This window comes from Myotis myotis, unplaced genomic scaffold, assembly GCF_014108235.1.
Source record: "Myotis myotis isolate mMyoMyo1 unplaced genomic scaffold, mMyoMyo1.p scaffold_m19_p_2, whole genome shotgun sequence".
Lineage (NCBI taxonomy): Eukaryota > Metazoa > Chordata > Mammalia > Chiroptera > Vespertilionidae > Myotis > Myotis myotis.
Window position 1 is genome coordinate 162,977,484 of NW_023416324.1, and position 27,848 is coordinate 163,005,331.

Consider the following 27,848-nt stretch of genomic DNA (forward strand, 5'->3'; position numbering starts at 1 on the left):
TTAACATAAAATAGAAACTAGTTTTATTTCTCTGGAAGAAGCAGGTATCCGTAGCTGGGACAGCCACTTTGGGGACAACACAGGGGAAGAGCTGGGGCAGAGGAAGCTCTAGTATCCCTCCAGGGAAACTACCCCTTTGGTCTCCTTCCAACCCTGGGGCCTTGGGCCCTGGTCCCTGCCAGAGAACTACTGGCACCAATGCTCTGCTTCCTGGGCCACTTCAGGCTATTTCCAGGCACAAGATCCTAAGAGCAGCCAAGTCCCAAAACACTGTCTATGGTGAGGCCATGAGTTACATCCTGCTGACACCCCAGAACCCAGGGACTCTCTGGAGAAGGACCCAGCCGCGTGCTAGTCCACCTTTCAGCGTGGCCAACACATCCTCCCCGCCCAAGGTCAAGCCTGGCTTTCCCCTGGCAGGACTCGGGGACACACTCCAGCGGCAGGCCTACCAGGGGGATGCAACCAGAGGCACGTCAGCCGCAGGCCTGCTGAGGCCACCCCCATGCTAGCCTTCACGGGCAACTTCTTGCACCTTGGCCTGGGGCACTGTGGGCTGAACCAAAGTTGCTGGGATGGTGCTGGGTGAGGGAGGGACAGGCAAGGCAGGGCTCCCAGCCTCCTGCTGCCTTAGCCTCGCTCTGCCAGTGGGTGTCCGCAGGTTCTCCAGGCCTGGGATGGGTATCTTCCCACCCTTGTCAGATGGACAGGCTCAAGTGATTCCTTCAGGGCAGATCTTCTGGCTCTCCAGACAGCTCAGCGTCTAAAGGAGGAAAAACAACCAGAAAACCCTTCCATCAACAGTGGCCAGTGCAGAGTATGTCCAGTGCAGGAGTATGCCCAGTGGGGAGTACGCCCAGTGGGGGAGTACGCCCCGTGGGGAGTACGCCCAGTGGGGAGTTCGCCCAGTGGGGGAGTATGCCCTGTGGGGAGTACGCCCAGTGGGGGAGTATGCCCCGTGGGGAGTACGCCCAGTGGGGAGTTCGCCCAGTGGGGGAGTACGCCCCGTGGGGAGTTCACCCAGTGGGGGAGTACGCCCAGTGGGGGAGTTCGCCCAGTGGGGGAGTTCGCCCAGTGGGGGAGTACGCCCAGTGGAGGAGTATGCCTAGTGTGTGAGGGCCTCTCTGTACCAGGCAAATCAGTTGAAAACTCGTAGTTCTAGGCAATAATTCTGGAACTTATCATCCTGGGATGCCCTTTTTCTTTACTTTAAGGAACTAAAATAAGAGACCAGCAGGATTGTGTATTAGAGTATCCAAGGTGACAGGCACAGTAAAGCCTAAATTTATTTGGATGCAAATTAGTAAGAATTTACTAATGGTGTCGTGTGTGCCAGACACTTGCTATGAAGTGTGACAGATGCATCCCTCATTAATTCTTCTACTCATGTGTGAGGCAGGCAGGGTCATTCAAACACAGACGAGGGCCCTGAGAGATGGGGACACGTGTAAGCTGATGCTATGTGTGAGCGGGCACTAGGCTCCAACCAGGACTGTCTGCTGCCACAGCCCAACCGCTCTGAATCCCACATCCCACCAGCGCCTCCCGGAATGATGCTGGAATTGACCCATTTCGCCACTTTGTAACTTGATAAAACTTTCATGTATGTATTTATATTACGTATCGCTGTATGTTATTTTTATAACTATTATTCTATTATATATACATATGTTTACATTTTTTTACAGAAAAGTAATGGGCTTTTTTGGTTACACATTCCTTTAAAAAGGCATTTATGCTCTAAATCAGCAGTTCTCAACCTGTGGGTCACGACCCCTTTAGGGGTCGAACGACCCTTTCACAGGGGTCGCCTGAGACCATCGGAAAACACATATATCATTACATATTGTTTTTGTGATTAATCACTATGCTTTAATTATGTTCAATTTGTAACAATGAAAATACATCCTGCATATCAGATATTTACATTACGATTCATAACAGTAGCAAAATTACAGTTATGAAGTAGCAATGAAACTAATTTTATGGTTGGGGGTCACCACAACATGAGGAACTGTATTAAAGGGTCGCGGCATTAGGAAGGTTGAGAACCACTGCTCTAAATGTTACTTTGAACTATGAGGTGCAGAGGTGAGAAATATGTATTTAAATCATTGGGTCCCAAACTGCTGTCCCCCACCCCCCCCCGGGGGTGGCTCGGGGTGCTGTGGGGCAGCTGGGGAAACAAGCCCCGGAAACCAGAGAGGCTCCAACGTCCGCTTTTACTCGTCAGTTCATTTGAACCACGTGGCTAAAAGTCTAAGTAAATGCACTGAGGAGAAACGGCGCTCACCCCGAACTCCCTGCGTCCTGGGATTGGGCCCAACTTCCCTCCTCCCAGCTGGGAGCCCGTGTCTCCTGGCTGTGTGTGGCTGCGGACACCCCTCGGGGAACAGGAGGGTGACAGGGGATGGGGCTCGCTTACTTGTGGTGGGCAGGGCCACAGGAGCCCAGAAGGTGGCAGCCGGCTTGCTCTAGGTTCCAGTCGAACATCTCCAGCACTTTGTGGCACTCACCTCGCGGCCGCAGACCCAACCCGAAAAGCTGCTCCACCTGAGGGCAGAGGGCGGTGCATGGGACACACGGGGCCAAGGGGAACCAGACAGGGTGGGGGCAGAGGAGAGCCAGAGGGGGCAGGGAGTGGGAGAGAGCAGCAGAGCCAGGCTTCAGGGTCCCTGAAAACCAGAGTGGGCAGGAGGCGGTGGTACCTTCAGATACTGGGCAGCCCTTTGCACGTTCCAGCTGTGGCTCTGCAGGGCCGCCTGGCACTCCTCTGTGGTCACCCCATGCACCATGGCCTGCAGCTGGGCATACCCACCCACCGGTCAGCACCAGTTGGTCCCATTCCTCTGGGCCCCTCAGACTCCTGCCCCCCTCACCCAACAGCCAGGCCTGATACTCACCATCTGGATCTTATCTGTTGGCCGTACAGCCTCTGGCCCGTCCCCTGGGCAGCCCCTCTGTGACAGCCAAGCGGTGGCCCTCAGGGCTGGCGGCCGGACCCCTGGATTGCTGTTGTTGGTGGAGAAGTTGGCCTTGGGGTCTGGGGCAGCCTGGGGCATGGGCCGAACAGTGGCAGTGGGGGCGGCAGGGGCTGGAGTGCTGGGTGGGGGCAGCAAGGGCACAGGCAAGGGGGCGGGTTCTTCGGGGCTCTGTGCCTCACGCAGGAAGCGCTGGTAGCGCTCCAGGTAGGGCGGGCGCTCAGGCAGCAGGTAGTAGTGGGTATTGCTGACCTTCTTGCCGTCGCGGACGATGGGCAGGATGCAGGGACCAGCCCGGGGGCCAGGTGCCTGGATCACCTGGGGTGTGGCGTACTTGGGGTCTGAGGCAAAGCTCTGGGTGGTGGGCATGGTCTTCCCAGGTGAACTCGAGAGCCGGGGTGGCAGCGGGGAGCTGCCCCGTGGCACGAGGGGACTGGGGGTCCTTGAACTTTGAGGGGACAGGGGCTCCCGGGGAGGCACCCGGGGAGGGGAGGCAGGTCCAGGCCACCGCCCCGTCTCCTCCTCACCCGACGGGGCTGGAGACAGCTCACCACGTGGGCGCGTGGGCCTCGGGGGGATAGGCACCCGGGGGGGCACCTGGGGCTTGTCCTCGCCCACGGGGCTGGGTGAGAGGACCAGGGAGCTGGCGGGGACCTGCAGCCTCAGCATGCACTCCTGCTGCAGAGCCTGGAAGATCTCTGCGGTCTGGGCCGAGGTGGGCGGCTTGCTGCCGCCCTGGGGTGGGAGGAACAGGTTGTCCTCCAGGGGAGCGAGGAGCCGCGCCTGCTCGGGCACGAAGCCGTAATTCGTCTCACCCTGGCTGGGCCCAGGAGAGACCCCGGCGCCCACCAGGGTGCTGTTGATGGAGCAGACTTCAAAGTCATCCTCGTCTTGGGCCACATCATCGTAGGCGGGGGGCGGCGGCAGCGGGCGTGCATCCCAGTCCACCACGGGCGTGGGGTGCAGGGGCCGGGGCAGGGCCCGCGTGGGGCTCTGCGGTGGGGTCTTGTCCAACAAGGAGCAGGCATCCATGGCCAGCTGCGCCAGCGAGGGTGTGCAGGGCCGCGGGGACGGGACCACCGGCTCCTCGCCGAAGTCAATGAGCGTGACCTCAGCGCCACTGCTGCCACCGCGGCCGGTCTTGGTGCCGGACACCCGGGCCGAGGGCTTTGTCAGCCACAGCCCCCGGGGCAAGCCCGGCTTCCTCACACCCAGCCTCTTGAAGTCGCTGGACAAGGGGTCTTGGTCCTCGCTCACGGGGTCATAGGTTGGTTCTGCAATGGACGGGAGACCCGGACAGGGGGGCAGTGTCAGGCAGGGGGACAGGGAAGGTGGGGTGTGGGAAGAAAGCCAACCGACTCCCCCGGCTCCCCCGGAAATTGGCCCTCGGCTGCCAGATTCTCAGTACACAGCAACCCCATTCACACAGGAGGGCAAAGCCTGCCCTGGACGCTGTCAGCACCTCCGCCTGGGCGGGTGAGCCCCTGTCTCCCTCAGCTAGAGCGACACCCACACCCACCTGCCTCTGCTGCCCCTGCATCAACACAAGACCCCAAATGCCCCTGCCCCTGGTTAGTAGCCCCTCCCCCTCCCCGTTACCACACACCATTAGTGCAGGCGGGAGCTACGGGGCAACCTCCCACACTGAGAGCAACAGGGGCTCCGGGCCCACCGTCGTGAAAGCCCAGCCTCTGCAGGTCGCACAGGGAGGGAGGCAGGCCAGGCAGGTGGAGAGGCAGAGGTGGGCACCAGAAGCCCAGGCTTTTCAGGGAGGGGGCGGGGCGGGAGGGGGGGAGTTGAAAGGAGAGGCAGGCATGCTGCGCCAGGTCAGCAGCCAAAGCTCACAGCACACTCACTCCCCCTCCCACCCAGCCAGCCACAGGGCTCTGTACCTTCCAGGAGAGGAGGAGGGAGAGGAGAGAGGGAGAGGGGGCGGGGGCCAAGGCGCCGAGAGCAGCCCCACTTACTCTTAGTGAAGATGGCAGGCTGAGGTGGGCGAGGTGGAGGCTCCCCTGCAGGAAGGGCCATGCAAAGAGTAGAGGGGGCAGAGCAGGACAGACAGAGGGCAAGGGAGGAAGGCAGAGCCAGACAGAGAGCAGAGGGTGGAGAGAGAGAGAGAGGAGAGAGAGAGAGTGAATAGGGGCGAGTGAACGTAGGGACTAAGAGCAATGGGAAGCAATGGGCGGCAGGATGGGGGCTGTTCCGGAGCGACAGGCCCGGGCCCAGGGGGTGGATGAGGCTCCTGGCCAAGATGAAGCCTGTGGGGTGGTTTTGGCTTAGGAGAGGAGAGGGGATTAGAGTGTGTGAGGAAGGCCTGGCCCTAGCATGGCGAGGAGGAGGAGGGTGAAGAGAGCTCAGGCAGCCGATGCAGGGCCGACCGAGGAGGCCCACCTCGGCGGATACAGCTGCCTCCCATCTCCCACCCCACACCCAGCTGGAGCCAGGGACACGACTGTCCCCCTGCTGTGCTGACCCAACCATCACAGAGCCAGGACAGCCGGCTCAGAGGTGGCCTGAGAGGACGGTGCCCTGGGCAGCCAATGAACTAGGGGACGCCAGGGAGTGGGGGCTCTTACTTTTCACCCTTCCCAGGTGCTGGGTGGGGCGGGAGGTGCTCAGTTCCACACTCAGCAGGTCGGGAGGGTCCATAGGATTTCCCAGATACAGTCTGTGGGGAGAGCACGGGGTCAGAGGGGGCCGGCGTGGAGTGGTGGCAGCGAGGACACCTCTGGAGGAGATGCTGGGGCTGCCCCCTGGGGTCAGGCGTCCAGGGCCCACCTCGACCAAGCCCTGCAGACATGGGTCTGGGGCACAGGACTCTGACTCCCAGCAGCTCCCTCCTGGAGAGCCAAGCTGTACCCAGGGGAGGGTGTTGTGGAGAGAGCAGGGAAAGGACTCCTGGCTGTCAAACAGCTAGGACTGTCGGGGCTCCAAGAACACCCTACAAGGGCAGAGCTGGCCCTCTGCAACCCCCACGGCACCCCAACCCACACCCAGCAGCCACCTGCTGGCACGCTTTCTTCTCTCCTGCCAGGCCCGGAGGCATCCGGCTACACTCCCCGGTCAGGGTGGGCAGGAGACATCCTTCTGCCCCACTGCCAGGGGCGGGGCCACCGCCCTGCTCCCAGCTCACCCTCACCCCTGTGCCGACTGTCAGGATCTGGGACTTAGTCACCGGGGCTGATTAAAGCCTGGAGGAATGGGGCTGGGCTGGCCACGGCACGCCGGGAGCAGGGCAGAGGGCACCCGTCCTCCTGCGGGAGGGTGTCTGTGCTCTCCTGCCCCAACCCTCTCAGGCCCTCGCCTGGCTCTTGTGACTAAGACATACACACCAGCGCAGTGCTCTGGTGTGGGGAGCGTGGCGGTGAGGGGCCTGCCTCGCCATGCCCCAGGGCAGTCCTGTGTCCGAAGTCAGAGGAGCCAGGGCTGCGGAGAGGGGCCTGGAAGTCCCCGGGGCAGCAGAGGCTGGAGGCCTGGTAGGAGGAGCTTCCCGGGGGAGCCCTGGGGCAGGGCCCCCAGGAAGTGACTAATTCTGCTCCTCTCTGCTTCCCCAGGGGCCCCCCAGGGGCCTCATCCTTCCACTTAAAGGAGACGGAACCCCCCTCCCAGGTAGAGTGAGCAGGCAGGCGAAGCGCCGAACTGCTGCCAACATGAGCTCTGAGGTCTGCCCACAGGAGCTCTCTGTGCCGTGCACCCCGGGGCCGGCCCGGTACTCACTCATCGATCTTGTCGGGAAAGCCCCAGCAGTGGCGGGGGTCGCTGTCGCCATGGCCCGTGTGAATGAAGCTGTTCTGCAGGGGCTGGCTGATGTCCTGGGCTGACAGGCCGGCCACGGAGGTCACCACGTTTCGGGGGAAGGGCCCCACGCACAGCGTCCGTGTGTTCTGCCCGCGCCACCAGTAGTTCTCAGCCCTGCCCGAGAGAGATGACGTGGTAAACACCGGGTGTGGTGGGACGGCCCGAGGAGCAGGACCCTTCCACACCACGCTCTTCCGCGAGGCTATCGAACCCCGCTGGCAGGAGCAGACGGGAAGGCCACGGCCCAGGACCAGGCTGGTCTGCCGTCAGCCCGCCCCCTCCCAGCAGCCCCCCATGACCACACCTGGGGCACAGGGCCTGGCTGTTTGCACAAAGCCTTAAGCTACCTAGGTGGGTCCCGCAGCTCTTCCTAAACTTCACAATAACGAAACAGGTCCAAACAAGTGACACGGCTTGCCTGCTGTTACCGGAAAGATCGCAGAAGACCCAGGATTCAAACCCAGTTGTTAGTCTGTAAAGCCAGGGCCCTTCTGCCAACAGTGTCACCTCTCCTGCCTCCTCCCCTGACCAGGCCTGGGCTCTGGTCCTTCTCTTGCCACCCGATTTCACGCTCCAGCCCAGTACCAAGAGTTCCGAGCTTCAGGGGTCCACGGGCGCACCATGGCCTTAGCACTGGGCATGAAGCCAAGCGCTCCCACCACAGCCTACATGCAGCTCTTCACATGTGGAAGCATTTGGGGCAACCCACACGTCACCGCACCCATTTACATGTCGCCAGTGCCTTCCACCAGCTCCCGGCAGGGCTGTGGGGCCTCGCCCTTGCCCCATCCACCTCCTTGGAGGAGCTCTCCTCCTGTCTTAAACCAGGATACAGAAAGGAGCCCAGCCTCCCGGTGTGGCTGGACCACCAGCACCTCGCTCTGACCTCAGACACAAAACCTGGTAGGCAGCCTGAGCCTCCTGGCGGGCGGTAGGCGGGGCGGGGGGGTGGGGGGGCAGGAAGGCAAAGAGAACAGAGCGCCCTCCTGGACCCTTCAACACCAATAAGCCACAGGCCCTAAGGCTCCCACCTCTGCTGCTGGGACCACTCACCCCAAGAACATGGCAGAATCAGGGCCAAGGCAGAGGTGTGACAGCCGCATGCTGCCGTGGTGGACTCCTGCGGCACCCAGGTGCGTGCTCTCACTGTCAGCCCCCACCCATACCTCACCTGTCCCAGCCAGGAGTGTAGAGGAAGCCTCCTCCAAACTGCAGCTAGACCGGAGGGACTGGAGGCTGGAAGGAGGCGGTGAGGCCTGAGCACCTGGACCCTCCTCTGGGAGGGGATGCGACCCACTGGGGCAGCAGCAGCCCCAAAGTCGATCCCATGAGCATCACAGTCCTCGGGGAGCCGAGAGGTGAGGCGAAGGACAGGAGCCCAGCCTCCTTGTAAACAAGGCCACTGACCGGCCCACCACAGACACAGCCACCCTGTGATTACCACCCTGCCCTCCGGGGGGGAAGGGCAGGAAAGGAAGGAAGGAGAGAGGACAACACCCGGGAAGGAAGGAAGAAAGCCCATCCGAAAATAGCAGGGCCATGCCAAGGAGAAAATGCTCCCCCACCCCAGGGCCGACAGAGGGGGAGGCCGCCTGTGAAGAGGGAGGGAGGCATGTCTGGCATTGGGGACCTGCTGCTGCTCTCCCCAACACTCACTGGCTCCCTCGGTTCTGCGGACCCTCCACGGAACTGTTTTAGACACCAGCCCCGGGGCGGAACACTGGACTCTGCTCGATACGCCTCGTCAGAGGCCCCCGCTATCCTGGGTGAGCAGCACGGCGGAGGCGGAGATGCCGTGCAGAGGCCGGGGCCGCGGCCTCCCCTCGGTATGGGCCTGCGCAAAGCCAGACTGGCAGGAGGTCACCCGCTCCGCTTCTTTCCTTTGCCAACAAGCCAAGCTCCTTCCACAGGAGCCTCACGTGGACTCACTTCGGAGAGCACGATGGGACGCCAAGCCCACCTCCCTCATTACAGGGATGGCGAGCTGAGAGCCCCATGCCTGCTGGGCGTCCTGACACCCCTCAAAAACATCCTGTTCCTAGGGGGAAGTCAGAGTGCAGAGTGTGAGTGAGTGTGAGTGTGAGTGTGAGTGTGTGAAAGAGGCCCCTTGGGAATTGCACCCCAAGCACAACGGCCGGCAAGACTCAAATGTACCTCCTGAGACAGCCAATGAGTTGGCCAATGCTGCGTCCCCTGAGGCTCAGTGGGGCTGAGGTACCAAGCCCAGTGCTCCCCACCAGCCTGCTCTGGCCACACCCTCCCTTCCCCTTCCACCAACAGGCGAGTCTCCACGGCAACAAGAGGACCAGGCCCACCATGCCATCAGTCACTGCTGCGAAGACAGACACAGAGCGGGAGTCCCTAGGGGAGTGAGAGGGCCCAGTACCTCCAGCAAGAATGTTCTACTTCCTGCTTCCTGCCAGTGTCCTGGGACAGGCAAAATATGACACAGCACCTCGGAAACCCAGGTCTGGCTGCAGTGGCCCCAGCCCCATTGGGAACCAGCCTCTGAAATCCCATCCCCGGTCCCAGTCCTGGCCTAAGGTGATCCAGAAATGGCTGACAGATGTTGGTTACGCATTCAAACCCACCCAGCCCACTTCCCTCTAGTGTCCCAGGAGCTCTGGGCTCGAGGAACAACACAGACCTTGCCCCCCGCTGCCCCACATTCTAAAGGCATCGGAGGCTCCAGGGACCAGGCAGGCCAGGACCTCAGGACTGCAAAGCCTTGTCCCTGTTTTCAGTTCTGTAAACACAGAAGAGAGAAGTGCTCCCAGCCATCCCAGCCTCCAAGTAAGAACCCCGGAGACGAACAGGCACCGTCCGCCCATTCTAGACCGAGCCCCCACAAGCGCGGCTCACACAGCATCGAGGGGTCTCTCTGCCTACTGCCCGGTACCCCGAGAAGCACTGAACTTCATACAGAATCAGCCAGAGCGAGGACAAGGGGGTTCCCAGACTCCGGACTAGGAAACCAATACTGGGGATAGCTTCCGGCAGACTAACTCGAGACCGACAGAAGAGGGCAGATATGGGGAGAGCTGAGAGCCAGGCTGAGAGGAGACAGAGAAACAGCCAGCAACCCACATGTACAAGCACAGACCCGAAGCGACACCCAGGAGCAGAGAGCCCATCCACCGGACACACGGACGGAGACAGAGCCAGCCCCACAGAGATCCGGGCCCTGGGAAGACAGGGGGCAGAGCTGAAGCTCTGGTACCACTGACCTACGGGCCCGCTCCCAAAGCCCCACCGGCTACGGCCTCCCGCCCCTCACCTCCCACTCCGAGAAGCTCCAGGGACCAAGGGCAGGCGCTGTGGTCCACGTCGCTGGTGCCCTGGAGGAGCCTGGCGAGCCCACACTGGCAGGCAGCAGGCAGTCTGTGACAGAAGGCAGGGCAGGGCATGCCCACAGCAGCCTCCTGGGAGGAGCGGTCCCCCCTCCCCCCTCCTCCCCTTTCCTCCTCCCTTCTTTGCTCCGGAGGTGACCCGGGGTGCCAGCTCCAGAGACACACGCCTTAGAAACACAAGGCGCTTCTGAGTCACCCGAGGAACACGGGGCCCGGCACCCAGAACCCCCACGAGAGCAGGGCCGGGGCGAGCGAGGGTCTGGGCCCTCCTCTGTGAGGGATGCGACCCCCTGGGGCGGCAGCAGCCCCAAACGGCGTGTGCAGGGCACAGAGGGGCCGGGGTCCTGGGGTCCTGGAGGTGGGGATGGCTGTAGCCCAGACTCCTGGCTTGCGAGCTGCCATGCACCTCCAGAGGGGCCCTTGCCCTAATCTTCCTATTTCCAGAAAGTTCCCCAAAAGGCCAGGCCTGCAGTCCCTCTCCTGGCCCCTCCGCTCCAAACCACAGCCTACGTTCCTTCCTGCCCCTCAGGCCTCTATCCTAGAAGCTCTCTGCTTTCATCCACCGCCACCAACACGCTGGTTTTAATTCTTCTTCCCAGATACTGTGCCCAAAGGCGAGGGGAGCCCGGCCGAGGGATGAGGTGCGGGGCCACGGCAGGCGCAGCCATGTTCCTCCACAACCAGCCTGGTCCCAGCACCGGCTCCATCGCTGACTCAGCCCAGAGGTTCTGCCCTGTCGCCAGCCCCCACGTGGCACAAGGTTTAACCAAAGGCCCCGGCCCCCAAGCCTGAGGCCCAGGTGGAAAGGGCTCTGTGGGGAAACAGCCTCTGTCCCCGTCCCTGCCTGCTTCCGAATCAGAGGAGCCGGGGCACAGGGCATTTCCTCTCTCCCCCTCCCTTCCGGCCCTCCATGCCCACCACCTACTCCAAAGGCACCTCCAGCTTGCCCTGCCCGAACCAGTTCCTCAGACACCCCGAGGCTCAGATAACAGAGGACGGGGTGAGCGGTGGGTGGGGCTCCAAGCCTGCGGGAGCTGCTGGTCGGAGATGTGACTCAGAAGATGCTGCCCATAGGCAGACAGACACGCTGCCAGGAGTGAAGGGCACGGGAGGCTCAGGAACAGAGGCCCTGAGAGGGGAGCCTGAGGACGGGGGTCAGGGTGAGGGGCCCAGCAGGACGGAGGGGAGCCCTGGGAGGCAGCAGTGGGGCTCAGAGGGAGGGTGGAGGCTGCCAGGATGGGCGTGGGGCTGCCCTGGGGTTCTGAAATGCACCCAGCTGTGTAGTTAAGAGTCCTTATCGGGCCCCACCTGGGTGGCTCAGTTGGCCGGAGCATCGTCCCATACACGAAAAAGGCTGTGGGTTTCACTTCGGTCATGGCACACCCCTAATTTGTAGATTTGATCCCCAGTCGGGGCAGGCGTGGGAGGCAACTGTTCGATGTTTTCCTCTCACATCGATGTTTCTCTCTCTCTCCATTATTCTCTCTCCAAAATCAATGAACATATTCCTCAGGTGAGAATTAAAAAAAAAAAGAGTCCTGACCCTGGGAGGAGGTGGGAAGGGAAGGGGAGGACGAGAGGAGGAATGTTTAGGAGTTCCAGCGTCTCCAGGTATGGCCCCGAGGCCTGGCTGCCTCACCACCATGGCAGTTTGGCCCTGACCCACACAGCCAGGGCTGGAGCCGAGTGGGAGAAGGGTGACGGAGGCGGACTTCGCAGGGAAATCCCTCTGAGGGTGCCCCTGCAGACCTAACCCCAGCACTCAGATGCAGACCCAGCCCTGTCCTCCCTGCCATTGCGCAGCTCAAGCCTACCACAGCCTGCGTACTGCCAAGAGCACCTTGGAGGCAGGACCTTGGAGAACCTCTTGGCCAGCAGGCCCTCCACCCTGCACCCTTCAAGGCAGTGCAGGTGCAGCCCCAGGCTCCCTACCTCCCCTCGATGACGGTGATGACATCATTCATCTGGATGTGCAGCTTGTCTGGTTCCTCAAAGTCCTGGAGGGCCCGCATGTCAGTGGGCTGGGCCTGAGGGTAGAGACAGGTCACTCCCCACTCTGGGGCTGACCCCTGCGTGGATACCCCAGGACCCGTGGGCAGACCTGCCCTTACCTCCAGCAGGAAGTCCCTCAGGGCCACAAAGGTGGGTCTGTCCTCTGGTTTGTGAGCCCAGCACTGGACCATGACGTTGTAGATGTCTTGGGGGCAGTCCTCGGGCCGGGGAAGACGCTCCCCTTCCTTGTCAATCTTATGCAGGATCTGGAGAGCGGGTGCAGTTTGAGTACAAGCAGAGCACCCAGCTTTTCACTTCCCACCCTCCCTCCGTCCCATGGAACAACTGGCGCTTTGGGCGGCCATGCCCGCACCCCAGAGAAGAGGCCAGCTTCTTCTGGGGGCAGAGTCTATCCCCGGGCCCCTGAACAGGTGGCTGTGGCAAGGACTAAGAATGGGAGCAAGCCCCACCTGCTTCTTTCCTGACCTCTGGGGGCCCTTGTCTTTGCTCCGCTTTCTGAGAGGGCACACAGACATGGAGCCTGGGGGACAGGACTCCAGCAGGTAAAAGCCAGTTCCAACAGGGCCAGGCTGGGAGCCAGGATTCAAATCAACCCCCTCCCACCCTGCAGGGAGCACATCCCCAGCCCCTCACCTGACTGCCATTAAGGCCAATCCAGGGCTCCTGGCCATAGGTGAACATCTCCCACAACGTTACCCCGAACATCCAGGTGTCGCTGGCATGGGAGAAGGTGCGTGTCTTCAGGCTCTCGGGGGCACACCTGGCAAAGGCAGGGGTCAAACAGAGGCCTCTCCGAGCATCCCCGCCCACACCAGCCCCAGTGGACATACATGCTCACTCAACAAACATGTTGCTGCCCCATGTTCTGGGCTCAACAGCAGGTACTAGGGACGTATGAAGGGGAAGTGCAGCGCGTCTGAACTATGGGATACACAGACTTGCAGAAAATGATGAATGCTCAGGTTTTTACACACATGCGGCCTACAGTGGGAAGAGGGTGAAGCTGCCAGGTCAGGAAAGCAGGGAAAGGAAGACGGTCAGAGGCTCTAGGAGGGGCAGAGGGAGGGGGACAGAGCTCCGGCTGTTTTATAATTGTGGTGGGAGGATGACAACTTCCAGATTTGGGGCAGGATGCTAGCATCTGGGTCATTTCAGCAGGAAGGTGTGGGTGGGAAATTTGGATAGGGCCTGGGGAAGAACAAAAACGGGTGAAAACAGTCACACCAGAACACGCCAATATCCGCACACGCTCTCTGGGATGCCCTCTGGGTGAGGAGGACAAGCACCACTGCAGCGAGGCTGGCAAAGGGGAATTCCAGCAGCGCTGAGGCGCAGCGGGAGGAGGAAGCCACTCTGGATGAAGACTCAAAGGACCTCTCATGGGACTGGAGAGCTGGCCCTGCCACTCAAAGGGGGTGGGGCCAGAGAAGGTCACTCTCAGCCTCCTAGTCCTCATCTGTGAAATGGGAATAATAATAATCTGCTCACTTCACAGAGCTGTTCCAAGGGGGCTGCATAAACATAGGTGACCTTACAATTACCACCCAAACCAGGATGCTTGGGTGTGAAAGGGGTGCTATCAACTCCTCCAGGACAACAGGCACAGCCCAGGATGCATGATCCCCTAGTATAAGGTCAGTTACTAAGCAGGGTGACTGTACATCCTGGATTAGAAGGTTTTCTGGCCAGCTGAACCAGACCGACTCCTCCCGCCTCAAAGCAGGGAGACCAAGCTCCTGTGGGTGCCTTCGACACCAGAAGACGACGCTGCTCTCAGCACAGGACTGGCTCACTCAGGGGCCAGGCAGGGCCAAGGACCACCTTGTGTGCAGGTGAACATCCCTGCTCAGTCGACAAAGTCTAGCCTGGCCTGGCCCTGCCTTCCGCTAGCTCTACCTGGAACATGCTTATCAGCCAGTCTTTACCTGGCTAACTTCTGGTATTTTAGGAGCGTAATACTGAGTCCTCCCGAAAGCCCCTTTCCCTGTGTGTTCCCGTGCCGGACACATGAAAATTCCTGAATGAATGAGTGAATGAATGGGCACACAAGGACACCCCGCCCAGAGGAGACCAGGCTGCTGTGGGCATAAAGGATCCAGGTACTCCGAGCCTCGGTGTGCAGGGACCAGGGTGGGGTGGGGGGGGTCCGGGCTCTGTGAGCTGGCGGCACCGGCCCCTCACCAGGCAAAGGGCACCTTGCGATGCTCCTGCATGACGTAGTGGTCGTCATTCTGGGGGAGTGCTCGCATCAGCCCGAAGTCCCCGATCTTGACCAGGTCGCGGGTGGCCAGCAGCAGATTGCGGGCAGCCAGGTCACGGTGAATAAAGCGCTTGGACTCCAGGTAGCCCATGCCCTCGGCCACCTGCACAGCATAGCGGCTCAGAGTACCCAGAAGGAAGTGGCCCTGGTGCTTGCGAAGCCGGTCCAGCAATGATCCCAGAGGCGCCAGCTCCGTCACCTGAGGCCACAGAGAAGGTGGGAGGAGTAAGTGTGGCTGAGCCCTGCCCCCCTCAGCATCCTGCCAGAGCCACGCTCCATGCTCCTTCCTGGCCTGGCCTCTGCGGGCCTCTAGGAGTCCTACAGCTTCCCCGGCCTCTCTCTCTGGGCAATGTGGGAAACTGAGGCCCAGAGAAGCAACCCGAAGAGGCTCATGTTAGAAATTCCAAAGATTACACTCTAGGACCAGCTCCTCCCATAGGCGTTACTCTGCCAATGAATACAAGCAAAACCCAGAGGTGGGCATGGGCTCCGAAGGACACGGTCAGTCCCAGGCTAGGGGCCCCTGTGAGCCCTTTGCCACATCAAGTGGGGGACCAAAGCAGGATCTGGGGGGACCTCTGACCTTTGTCAGGATGGGAGTAACCACACCACAGGCAGGAGAAGGGGCGGACCTGGGGCCCGGAGACCACAGCCAACGCCCACGCACAGCACTCACCATCTTCATGGGTGGCGTGAGCACCACACCATAGAGGCGAATGAGGTTTCGGTGGTCAAGCGAATGCATGGCGTTGACTTCCCGGATGAAGTCGTCCATGGCCTCTGGCTGGCTCAGCACATCAGGCTTCAGGCACTTCACAGCCACACTCACCTGCCCAGAGTGGAGATTGCACGGAGTCAGGACAGGCCCCAGCCCCCAGCGCCCAACACTCTGAGCCAACCTGCTCCTCCCTCCAACTAAGCTCAAACATCCTGGCTTCAGATCTGCTCATCTGGGTGGGTGAGCATGTCACAGGTGCCCTGGCCTGGCTGGGGAAGGGCAGCTGACTGACCCCCAGAGCCATTGGCTGGGCCTTCCTTTCCTGAGGGAATGCCCAGATTAAATGGCAACCATTTGGTAAAGATGACCAGTGTGATGATAGGATAGTAAAATGTGATAAAATGTTATAAAACATTAAAAATGGTTTGGTGTAGGAGAAAAATGCTTTAAATCTAATCCCAAACCACTAATCTATGGTGACAGAAGTCAGAACAGTGGCCTTCCCAAGAGGTAGGAGACACTCAGCGCAGAAGGGAGGAGGCCCTGGTGGCGGGAAATGCCCATACCATGGTCTGGGTGTGGTTGCCTGCGTCTGTGCACAGGTGAACACTCACTGAGCTGGACACTCAGGAGCTGCGCCTTTATTATATACATGCTATGGATGCCTCTGGGAGGAAATTTCAAATAAAATACCAAGAGAGCTAACCGGTTTGGCTCAGTGGATAGAGCGTCGGCCTGCGGACTGAAAGGTCCCAGGTTCGATTCCGGTCAAGGGCATGTACCTTGGTTGCGGGCACATCCCCAGTAGGGGGTGTGTAGGAGGCAGCTGATCGATGTTTCTAACTCTCTATCCCTCTCCCTTCCTCTCAGTAAAAAATCAATAAAATATATTTCAAAAAATAAATAAAATACCAAGAGAAAGGGCAAGAATTTAGAAGTTGTATTTAAAATTTGTATCTTAACTAAATTCAACAAAATACCTGAGGGGGGTGGGCAAGAACTCTGCAACCTGTCCCCTGCCCCCTTCACATCCTAGCCAAGGGGACAGAGCCACTCTGAGGGCAGAGTGGGGTCTCTGCCGGTCTCCTGGGAGCCTGTCCCCTTGCTACACCCCACAGGACCCGGGCAGCTCACCGTCTTCCCCGAGGGGGCGTCCCACTCGCCCCTGCGCACCACGCCAAAGGAGCCGTCTCCGAGCTTCTCGAAGAGATGCAGGTCCTTCTCCCCAATGAGGCAGGTGAGGCTCTGCAGGGGCCCCTCCCCTGCGGGGCCACCAGGGGTGGGCGAGGTCTTCGGGAAGGCGCTCTGAGAGTGATGAGGGGGGAACTCAGCCTCCAGCCGCTTTCCACTGAACACCTGTTTGAAGGCAGCCAGAGGCCAGATGGAACCCTGAGGCCACAGTCCTGCCCCAGCGGGCCCTCATGTAGCCTCCAGATAGGTCCTGGCTTTGCCAAACTGCCTGGGGGGGGGGGGGGGCAGCCTGGCTGGAGGTCCAAGCCCCCTCCTGACCACACCCCCAAGACAGGAACCCAGAGCTTCAGTGTGGCCTCAGGGTGTGTGTGTGGTAGAAATGGACTGACAGGCATGTAGCTTGTGGCTACTGTGGCCCCACACCCAGCTGGGGGATCCGGGGCAGCCCAAAGCTACACTAGGCACCACCTTCTACCCCGTCCATCCCTTTCTGCACCCCCTCCCCAGAAGAGACTCCAGGCCCTAACTGGAGCAGATGGGTAGGAGCCTAAGGGGCCTGCCACAAACACCTCTCTGTCCATTTTTAGCCTTGGCCCCTTCTCTGGGCTGCCCATTTGGTGCTGTCTGTCTCCACCCTCCCTGGGGAGCTGGCTGCCCTTCTTCCTGCCAGAGCAGAGGATAATTTGAGCCTGAGGTTAGCTTGTGAGTGTGTGTGGGGTGCAGATGAAGCAAGGCCTTGCTGGGGAAGGGCCTGGGAAGACAGCTGGGTTTCTGGAGGGCCGCCGAGAGCTGAGGGCTGAGAAAGAAGGGAGACGAGAGAGAAAGAACTCTGCAGCCTGAGCTGAACAGGGAAGGGGACAAAAGTCAGGGGACAGGAGGAAAGAGGCCTTGAGGTCAGGGCTGGCCTGTCAGTTGGATTTGGCCACCCCTACAAAGCCTTGGCTTCAGGCTGCAGAGCCTACCCAGCCGGGCCCCTGCCCCCAAAGCTGGCAGAGTCTTATCTGTACAGACAGTCTCCAATCTGAGGGCCTCTTCTGGCTGCTGCTCTGTCCTTCCTCCCAGTAACTGGAATCCCTGACGCTTGCAAACAATGTTCAGCTGACAGGACCGTGCACACAGCCGGTGAGGTGAGGTGAGCCGGGCAAGTGTGGCAGCACCGTCTGACTGAAGACAAGCCTCACGCCTCAAGTCTGGAGAGGTTCAAGGACCGGCCCGGGAACCTCCTGCGAGTCCGTGGTAGATCCAAGACCCCGGAAACCTGGCACACTGCACAGCCTTTCCCTCCTGCCTTCACCGCCTCAACATGCTCATTCTTCCCTAAAACCTGGGCAAGGGACCAGGACAGTGTCCCCAGAAAAGGCCACAGGATCCCAAGAGACAGCCCCTTTGCCAGATCGCAGCCAGGAAATCTCTGCTGTCCAATCCAGTCCAACTGTGCTGCCCTGCCTGTCCCCCACCCCAGCCCGGAGGCCAGAAGTGGGGAGGGAAGGCCCTGGCTGTTTCATTTCCTCCCGCATTGTCTTCCAGACAATGGGCAAAGCTCCACTGAGTCAGACCAGGGACTCACCACTCCACAGACCCAAATTAGGACAAAGGAGAGGGAAAGAGGGGAGCCTGTGGGGAAAGAAGCTGTCAGCAAGGCCAGATGACCAGAGGAACCCTCCACAGCCTGAGGAGGGCGGGGAGGAGGGAAGCAAAGCAAAGATGTGCTGGGTCCAGACAGTCCGCACTACCCCAGGCTTGACACCAGCCCCAAAACTCAGACAGAGCAAGGGCTCAAGTTACGGTGTACTTGTCAACCAGTGCCTGCTGCAGGCCCGGCACCATCGCAGAGCGGGAGCGGATGTGAAGCCATGGCTGTACACAGGCTACTCACGTGCCGTCTCTAGCGGAGACAGACACTTAGCCAGGCAGCTCCACAAGTGCCCTGCCCGATAAGATCCTGGAGGAGGGAGGTCTGTACAAAGTGTGAGATTATACTGCCCAGGAATGGGGGGAGTTCCCTAGGACGGACATCAGAGTGGGGCCCCACGAGGCTGCTCCAGCCCGTCTCCCTCCTCAGCCACCTACCTTGCTCATCCAGGACTTGCGCTTGCACATGGCCTTTCTCCTCTTCACAGCCTCCCACAGCCGCCGCTGGCCTGCAGGGGGGACAGGAGCCCAATGTTATTAAGGCTCACGCCCCCCGAGAGGCTGCTGCCCACTGCAGGCTCCCTCTGTCTCCCGTGGTGAGTCCACCACTAGATACTGCCCAGCACAATGAAACCAAGGAAACAAACCATCCCAACCAACCAGGGGCTGCAATTATTAGATGATCCTGCATTCCATTTCTAGGCAGTGGTTCTTGAATTGGATGGAGGTATTTAACCACCAACACTGAACAGTAGTTCTCTGTTCCCAATTTCCAAGAGCAAAGGAAATCAAGGTAATAGAATTTTCCCAATTTTGAGTTTTTCTCCCATAAAATTTTATTATCTTACTGACATCAGACACCAACTATCCAGGCCAAAAGTAGCAGAAGTCAATGTCTAATTCAGCACACTATTACTTATTGAGCTGCTTTAAGTTGAACGCACAAATAAGTTTCTATGTCCTATAAGGAACACCATGAGTTCTATATGCGGCAACCACTACTTTTAGGATCAATACATCCTGATTGACCAGATCTTTCTGAGAGAGACAGAGAAAGAAAGACAGATCAAGAGAAAATCAGCAAACCATCTGAGGGTTTTTATCTTCTCTTCTTCACACAAATCTCTGGATACTGAACCCTGGTGTTCAAACTGGTGAATAGGACAGACTCAATTCTACAGGTACAGGTATAAAGGAAGAGAAGGTGGAAGAAATACATCCTGCAAATGTCTGAACAAACCAGAGGGCGGTAGTTAGTTCTGAGTAGCCAGAGCTTCAAGTGAGACTCCTCGAAGTCCCATTCACCTTTACAAGTGCAAACTGTTCTCACGCACTGACTGTGTGCGGCATCTGAGGCCCCTCCACCCCACCCGGGGGCTCTTGGACAGGCAGGGAGGGTTCTCAGCTATGCCACTCCATGCAGTATAGGGGGGAGGGCTCCTCCATGTGCTTGGCAATCCTGAGGACAGAGGAGGCAAACGGTCAGTGGGGAAACGACGAGCAAGGCCCACGTCCCCACCTACCAGGACGGCCCATGCCAATCTTCTCCAGGTCCTCATTCTTGACATACTCAAAGTGGGACAGGCGGGTGACATTGAGGTCGTCGCGGAGCCGCAGGAAGTACTGTTGCAGCTGCACCTCGGACAGCAGCTCCAGCAGCCAGCCCGTACCCTCTTCTGGCTGCATGCTGCTGCTCCCCAGCCTCTGTGGGGAAGAAAGAGTGAATCAGGGCCCGGCTGATGTGGCTCAGTGGTTGAGCATCGACCTATGAACCAGGGGGACATGGTTCGATTCCCTGTCAGGGCACATGCCTGGATTGCAGGCTCCATCCCCAGGGTGGGGCGTGCAGGCGGCAGCCAATCAATGATTCTCATCATGGATGTTTCTCTCTCTCCCTCTCCCTTCTTCTCTGAAATCAATAAAAATATTTTTTTTAAAGAATAAAAATGACAGCCATAAAAAATGAATATAATAAATAATTTTTAAAAATATTATTGTTGTTGTTTTAAAAAAAAGAATGAATCCAGGACCTAGGGATACAGGGAGGTAAAAGGGGACCCTGCCCGAGTGTGCTGGGCTCACCCACATCCTACTATGCTGCTTCCAGGACGGATTAAAATCACCTTCTTGCTCCTCAAAACAGCTGCACAGAATAGCAGATACCCACCTGCCCCCTTTCTTGCCAGCAACAAGGGTAGGATTAGGACAGTTGGGAGGCAGCCCAGGCGCTGGAGTCAGGGTCTTACTCACAAAATCTGTGGCTTGCCCTAGCTGGTTTGGCTCATAGATAGAGCGTTGGCCTGCAGACTAAAGGGTCCCAGGTTTGATTCCGGCCAAGGGCACATGCCCAGGTTGTGGACTCGATCCCCAGTAGGGGTGTGCAGGAGGCAGCCAATCAATGATTCTCTCTCACCATTGATGTTTCTATCTGTCTCTCCCTCTCTCTTCCTCTCTGAAATCAATAAATTAAAAAATTTTTAAAAAAAATCTGTGGCTCGGTGACCTGAGATCAACCTCTGTGATCTCCCTGTCGGCTCAAACTCCCTTGGGGTCACAAACCCTTTGAGAATTTGATGAAAATGATTTGGTCTCCAGGGGAAATAACACAGTCTTAATCATAAAGTTTCACTCAAAAAATTGGAGGTTACAAGGTCCCCTGAGACACCTCCATGGGTTTGTTCTCCAGACCTGAGGGACCCCACAGAAAGGACTCCGGGCTAGATGAGTCCTCCCAATGCTTGATATAGCAGAGCCTCTCTCCCCAACCCAAGGCCCTCCCCACAAGTGCCTCCAGGGCCACGAGTGGGAGACAGGTGGGGGCTTTCAGATCCAGCTCAAAGAGGCAGCATTGCTCAGCTCCTGTCAATGGCTATCACAATAGACTGAGGCCCAGTGTTACCAAAATTTGCAATTTTTTCAAGAAATACTAGCTATCTATATGTGAAATCTATAATAATAAAAGCATAATATGCTAATTAGACCGGATGTCCTTCCTGACGTCCTTCCAGGCGAAGTCGGGCTGCGAGGGAAGCCCGGGTCCCTGGTGCCTGCCGGCGGCCAGAGGGAAGCCCGGCTCCCGGGTGCCAGAGGGAAGCTGGTGCCGGCAGCCAGGGGAAGGAAGGCCTACTCTTGCACAAATTTCGTGCATCAGGTCTCTAGTCTTGCCATAATTTTTTTTTAAAGGTAATATAAGCACATGGTAAAATATTCAAAAGGCACACAGGAGCCATAAAGTCTCATTCCCTCCTCTATTGCACAGCCATCTAGCTTCCCTCCCCAAAGCCAAATGCCATCAATAACTTTGAAGATCTTTCCAGATTTTGTTTTGTTTTTTATTTTTTTTAAATATGTTTTATTGATTTTTTACAGAGAGGAAGGGAGAGAAATAGAGAGCCAGAAACATCGATGAGAGAGAAACATTGATCAGCTGCCTCCTGCACATCTCCCACTGGGGATATGCCCGCAACCAAGGTACATGCCCTTGACCAGAATCGAACCCGGGACCCTTCAGTCCGCAGGCCGACACTCTATCCGCTGAGCCAAACCGGCTTTGGCTGTTTTGTTTTTTAAAGAGGAGCTTTCTTCTAAAGCTTTTAATTCATTTATTTTTTTAATCCTCACCCAAGGGTATTTTTTCCATTGATTTTTCTAGAGAGTAGAAGGGAGGGAAGTGGGAGAGACAGACAGAGAAAGAAAGACATCCATTGGTTGCCTCCCGTTCACACCCCAACCCGCCCCAACGAGGGCCAGGGATCAAACCTGCATCCCAGGTATGTGTCCTTGAATGGTAATTGAATCTGTGACCCTTCGGTCCAAGGGCCAACACTCTAACCACTGAGCCAAACCAGCCAGGGCTTCCAGAGTTTGTGTCCCCCTGCCACACAAGTGGTGTAATTACACACACACACACACACACACACACACTGTTCTACATCATTCTGTTCCTTGTTTTCACTTAACATTATCTTTCTCCTCTGACTTTTTTGTTGTTGTTAATCCTCACCAGAGGATATTTTCCATTGATTTTTAGAGGGTAGAAGGAAGGAGGAGAGACAGAGAGAGAGAAACATCGATGTGAGAGAGACACATCAATTGGTTGCCTCCCGCATGAGCCTCGACCAGGGCCAGGGATCAAGCCTGCAACCGAGGTATGTGCCCTTGACTGGAATCAAACCCAGGACCCTGCAGTCCACAGGCCGACGCTCTATCCACAGAGTCAAACCGGCCAGGTATCTCCTGACTTTTTAACTATGTCAACTAATTCAAGTTTGACACACACACACACACACACACACACACACACACACACACACTCTCTCACATGACATTCTCTATGTTGGCCAAACAACATGTATTTGCAGGCCACCATCAGCCAAAGCCCCGCAGTGAGTGACCTCTGACCTACACTTTCTTGGGCCCAGAGAAAGAGGCCAGTGGCACCCTCAAAACCAAGCAACCTGAGCCACCAGACACCAAGCCCCTCCCTGTCCAAGTAAGACACCTCAGAGCTGAGAGCTTGGCCAGGCCAGCCCCGGGCCCATGTTCAATCCCAGAGGTATTTAACAGTGAGGAAACGGGCAAGAGGCAAGAGGTCAACTGCCCACGACCCCATCCTCCCTAACTCAGAGGTTGCCTTGTCCCTCGGCTCTCATCACGGGTCACACTGAAAAGCAGGCTCTCGGAGCCGCTCACAGCCTGGGCCCAGCACGAGCCTCCTGCCCCCACAGTTCCCAGAGGTGCTGCCAACCCAATGCCAGGAGTTCAGACTTTCCCAGGCAGCTCGGGGCGGTACAGAGAGTGACAAATGGGAACCAGAGGACCTCAGTTCAAACCCCGGTTGGCTCTCCTGCCAAGGTGGCTGGACCACGGGGGGTTTCCAAACTTTAAGCCGTAACCCTTTACCCAGAAGGTTCTCACAAAGGCTGGACCGCCCCCTAGAGGACGTTTCTGGTTGTCACAATGTTGGGGGGCCACTGGTGGTCTTTAGGGGAAACAAGAATGTGAGTTACCCTGTAATGCACAGGAGAGCATCACACACTGTCCCAAATCCCATACAACTTCATTCACGGAGGTGAAAAATTTGTAATCATCTGACTCTAGAGTCGAATTCCATTTCACATTTGAACAAAAAAATATTTTTGCAGTCTTGATACATACTGATTTTTTCTGGAATGGAACTGGCGTACTGTGTTAACTGAGGGAAAACTGGCCTTTGTTTTGTTCAGAACTTAGCAAAAGTTGTTCACTATTCAAAAAAAAAATGTCACTGAAGGCAACCCATCCTCATTCTCTCAAAACACCCCTCTCGGTCAGCACTTGTGGATGGTGCTTCGTGGTGGTGCTACAGGAGGTCTGAGCGTCGACTTCATTCTGTCAGAGTGTACTGACATAGAATGCATGAAGTGGTGTAATTACTTTTAATTCTTTTATAGTACAGGTGGCATTACATTTGCTGACTGACTGAACATAACATACACAGTAAGCATGCTATATTTCTATTAATTTTAAGAATAACAATAAAAATAACTAACACTTCAACTACTTCACTATATGCTGGGCACAGTGCCAAGCATTTAGCAGTATTAACTCATCCTCAGAAAACCATCTGTTATAAACAAGGGGTGTGGGCCTAAGAGGGAGGGACACCACTGCCTTCCAGAAGAAAACCCCAAAGGTGCACTGTGACATCACTGCCCTCGGAAAGTCTCCGTGGCCAGGGCCGGTGGGGCGGGGCCAGCTTTTTCACGGGCAACCCCTCCCCAACATGGCTCAGCCTCCAGATGGGGCTGGCCACCAGGGCAAGCGGTCTGAAGGTCCTCTCCTCTTCTTCCCCAGTGCCCCAATTCCAGGGCTCCAGGGTCCCCATGCCCACCCTCCTCTGGGACAGGAGGCAGCTCAAAGCCATGCTCTGGTGTTCAGGGCTAGGGAAGACCCAGAGGTCCCTCCCCTGAAGAGCACAGTCCAACCTGTTCCTCTCCCCTGAAATACCAGCTGACAAATCTCCCGACTCAGCTGGACACTCTCCTCCCTGCTCCCCAAGCCCAGGCAACAGGGCTGCTCTGCATAGGGGCGTGTGTGGGAAGACTGAGAACACTGGGATCCCAGTGAGCAGATAGCAGGCAGAGTCCCAGTCTTGTCTCTACCACCAAGCCCAGGATGACTCTGGACAAGTTCCCTCCTCACCCCTACCCGCCCCTCCAGCCCAAGTTTCTTTGTGAAGCGCAGAGCACGGCTGCAGCTGTCCCCCATGTGCCTGGGCCCCAGCGGAGCCCAGAGCCCGCACACCTATGTCTGACACGTGTAGCTCTAGAGGCGGCATGCACATTTCCCAAGTATACTCTTCTAACACTCGCCAACAAGAACGCAGCACCAGAGGGGAGAAGCCACTCAGCCCAGACCCCCAGCCAAACCCTCACTGAAGGGGTCCCTCAGCCTTTCCCAGTCCTGCTCCCTGCCCCTCAGTGAAGTGCTGGCTCTGAGGAGCTGATCCAGTCTCCAGCCAGTCCGCCTGGCCCCAGCCCCCCACTCACTGTGTATAGTCTTCGCCGCAATCTGGCCAGGAGAGGAAAGGAGAGCTCCAGGCCAGGGAACCGACGGGCTGCTGGCATCTCCACGGAGCTGGACCCCTGACTGGGTCCCTTGGACTTTGGCTTGAGAAGTGGGGGTGCAGGGACCTCAGCTTCTAAATTTCAGGTCCTGCCCAGAAGGGAAGCTGGCCAGAGGTCTGCCCTAGGAGCTCCCAAAATCCCACACCAGGGTTGGGATGTAGGGCAGAAGAAGAGGGTAGGTCCCCTTCTCTGCTGCACAGCTGTTTCCACACTGGCTAGTCTGCCAGGAAGCAGGTTGGCTCTTCTCTGGACTGCCTGCAGCCTGAGTCCTCTCTGTCCTGTTTCTCTGTCTTCTCTCCAGAGCAGTGGTCACAGCTCCAGCCCTACTCCCTGGCTCCCCCTCCCGACTGCCCTCCCTCTCTCCCTCCCTCCTCCCTCCCTCCCCAGCTGAGCAGCTCTGACACTGGCTGAAAAAGGACCTTTCTGAATCACTGCCAAGAAGGCGGCGGGAATGGGGGGACTCTTCCTTCCAGCCACCCGCACTGGCCCCCCTGCCTCCCCATACACAAGGCCCCCTGTCTCTGGCTTCCACCCCAGCCCCCATAGTTGCAGACAACTCCTGGGATTTTAGGGTGGGGGCTATGTGAATCAAGCAGCAATGTACAAAGAATGGTTGCAGACTCCCATATGAGCTTATCTGGGGCCTGGGAGCTGGTACATAGCCTGAGTTAGGGGCTAGGACCCCAGAGTCATTCCTGGATCCTGCATGCAGACCCTTTGGAGACCCTCCCCCATCTCCCAGTCCCAGCCTTGGCTGGGCGTCTCCTGGCTCAGGCCCTAATGTGGCCCTGTTACCCTGGTGCCCGACGGAAATAGGAGGCCGGCAGCCTGCCAGAGCGGGGCAGTCCAGCCAAGATCGAGGGGGGGGTGGAGGGGGTAAGGAATCTCCACCTCCTCCCCTGGGGTTGCCTTGTCTGCTGCCCACAACACCCAGGGTACCTCCTCCCCAGACCAGCTGGCCAAGATCCAAAGCCCCCTCAAAACAAACAAATAGGCTCCTAGACCTGGCTGGGATTACCCCCACCCCAAGCTGTAGCATTCAAGGCTGTATGATGTCTCTTGTATAGCACCCATACACACAGACAACAGCCCCAGCTAAAGGGAACTAGAGACACTCCGTCAAGCCCCCATGGGCCCCCCATGTTCCTGGAGCTGATAAATGATCCCTCTGCCCCTCCTCAAGAGAGCCAGCTGCTCTTACACCCCCCTCACCACAGCCCCCTGACACACCTGACAGCTGCAGGAAGTCCTCGCCGGCTCCCTCAGCACCCCCACCCCATCCCCCCACCATGCCCAGGGAGCCCCTGTTTCTTTCACACTGCTCTCTTGTCCCGATCCAGCTGGCGACCAGCACTGAGAGCCCCAGCTGGCTAGTGGGGCAGGCAGCTTGGGTGAGAGTTTGGGGGAGTCAGCATCCCAGGCTCTCTTTCCAAGGCCTCTCTCAGTGTTTGGAGAGGAGGTACCCAAAGGAACAGCCATTTCCTGGCCTGAGCCCCGATGTGGGGGGGCGGGGAGGGGGGGAAGGTGAACACACCCCAGCAATCAGTCCTTCTTCCCCATCCCCCTGTCATCCACCCCCAAAGCTTGTGGAGCCAGCCAGGTGCAGCCTCCCCTCTGTCCAAGTGAATCACCTGTCTGAGGCCGGGGTCACAGATAATGGACAAGACCAGGCAGAGGTCACACTGGAGCGGACTCTTCCCCAAACCCTGGCAGGAAATGTCCACAGCTCAGAAAGGAACGCCCACGGCCTACCTCCCACCAGCACCACTCTGAAGGAGACCCAGGGACCTGATCCCCGGAGACAATGTAAGCAGGATTACTCCCTCAGCTCCCAGGCGGGGCTGCTGGGTTAGAGTGGCCAGATGAAAAACCCCAGGCACCCCCTGAAAGATGCGCCCCAAATGCACCAGAACCCCGTGCCTGGCTCTCCCTCGGACACAAGGTAAGAAAAAGCCTCAGCAGCTTGCTCGGCAATCCAGCTGTGAGAAGCTGTAAGAAAGGAAAAGCCTGGCCAGGGGTCTGAGCTCAGGCAGGTCTGGGACCCCTTGCTCCCAGTCCTGGAAAACAGCTCCCACCTTCTGGCCCGCCTTTGTCCTGTCAGCTATTGCCCTCTGCCGGCCAAGAGAGGAAGTGCTGGATCTCCAAGGAGAAGGAGCAGTGGTCCCATAAATATGGATGCTGACCTTACTTTCTAAAGCAAACGGGGACATTTGGCTTGATGCGCATATGTAAACGGAATGTCCACGGGAATGTCCAGGGCACAGGGATGCAGTGCCCGTAAACGACTAAACCCAAAAGCAAGCCCAAAGGGCAGCTGAATTGGGACCAGAGACACTGAGGCCAATGTCCGCACCAGTAATTCATCACCACTGATTCACCCCACCCCTAACTCGCCACAACAACACCAATGCTTCACCCAGCCTCCCGGGAGTGTAGACACCCCTCACTCCTGGCTGCAGTGCGCAGGGCCGGGCCCTCCGCTCACCGGCAGATGATGGGGGCGAGGGCCCGGGCACCTGACTACCCCCCAGGCTTCCCCCATTACCTGCAGGACCTCCTCGCCCCGAGTCAGGCGCTGATATGCAGCTCTCTCCCCCATGGAACCCAAACTGCCCGCGTTAAGGCCAGGAGGGGAGCAGCGCCCTCCCGCAGCCCCCGCCCCGCCAGCGGCACCGGCGGCGTCACTGCCCTGCGTCCTGCGGGGCCGGGCCTGAGCATCCTCTAGTCTGGAGTCCAGGAGAAGGGCAGGGCCGCTAAAGCACATCAGCCGGGGGGGCTCTGGTCCTAGCCCCCACCCCGCACGCACGCCACGGCCTCCTTTCCACCCCCCACCTGCTGGCAAGAGCCCCCGCGGTTGCTGTCTCTCCCGCTCCGGCCGCGGCAGGTCCCTCCCCCAATCCTGTCCGGTCTGCACCAACCAGCCGCTGCCTCTCCGCAGGGCCACAGCCCGATCCCCAGAGACCCATGGCTCCCCTCGGCCCCTTGGTCTCCGGGATCCCAGAGCTCCACAGCCACCAGGCTTGGCTCTGGGGATTCAAGGGTCCCCATATTCCATGATTGGGGGGGGAGGGGGTCCATCCAAGAAGCATACAGAAGAGAAGCAGCCCCTGTCCTGAACCAACCTGGGACCCCTGCCTCTAGACATGGGGCCTGAAGCCTATCCCTCCACCTGCGCAGCTTCCACTGAGCTCCAGGAATGAGCCCACCTGCCGGCTCCCGGCGGCTCCTCTTCACTCCGCTCCACCCTCTCTTCCAGCACCGTGGGAGCCACACCTCCTCCGGCACCGCTCCAGCCCC

General features: G+C 58.4%; 1 protein-coding gene across 15 annotated transcripts; it reads right to left on the reverse strand.

Annotated features, from left to right (window-relative positions):
- On the reverse strand, positions 1 to 27,817 carry TNK2 (tyrosine kinase non receptor 2). 15 transcript variants are annotated; one of them, XM_036348153.1, is made up of 16 exons: positions 27,674 to 27,817; positions 19,467 to 19,647; positions 18,382 to 18,452; positions 16,255 to 16,476; positions 15,079 to 15,231; positions 14,324 to 14,601; positions 12,776 to 12,902; positions 12,241 to 12,387; positions 12,062 to 12,156; positions 6,699 to 6,893; positions 5,558 to 5,649; positions 4,949 to 4,993; positions 2,904 to 4,255; positions 2,709 to 2,804; positions 2,426 to 2,553; positions 1 to 763 (listed from the first exon to the last, which is right to left on the reverse strand). In XM_036348153.1, the coding sequence occupies exons 2-16, from the start codon at positions 19,627 to 19,629 to the stop codon at positions 757 to 759; spliced, it is 3,171 nt and encodes a 1,056-aa protein (XP_036204046.1). In that variant the 5' UTR covers positions 19,630 to 19,647; positions 27,674 to 27,817; the 3' UTR covers positions 1 to 756. The 15 variants fall into 15 exon arrangements, with proteins under 15 accessions (XP_036204046.1, XP_036204039.1, XP_036204035.1 ...); XM_036348146.1 differs by lacking the exon at positions 27,674 to 27,817 and adding an exon at positions 27,097 to 27,165 and having other exon boundaries at positions 16,255 to 16,425; XM_036348142.1 differs by lacking the exon at positions 27,674 to 27,817 and adding an exon at positions 27,097 to 27,165.
- Positions 27,818 to 27,848: the final 31 nt, after the last annotated feature.

Coding starts and splice junctions, on each gene's coding strand:
- TNK2 (XM_036348149.1), bottom strand. CDS start 24,551: ATGCCAGCAGCCCGTCGGTTCCCTGGCCTGGAGCTCTCCTTTCCTCTC. Junction 18,453..19,466: donor GATTGGCATGGGCCGTCCTG/GTAGGTGGGGAC, acceptor TCCCCCCTGCAG/GCCAGCGGCGGCTGTGGGAG. Junction 2,554..2,708: donor GGGCTGCCCAGTATCTGAAG/GTACCACCGCCT, acceptor CTCTGCCCTCAG/GTGGAGCAGCTTTTCGGGTT.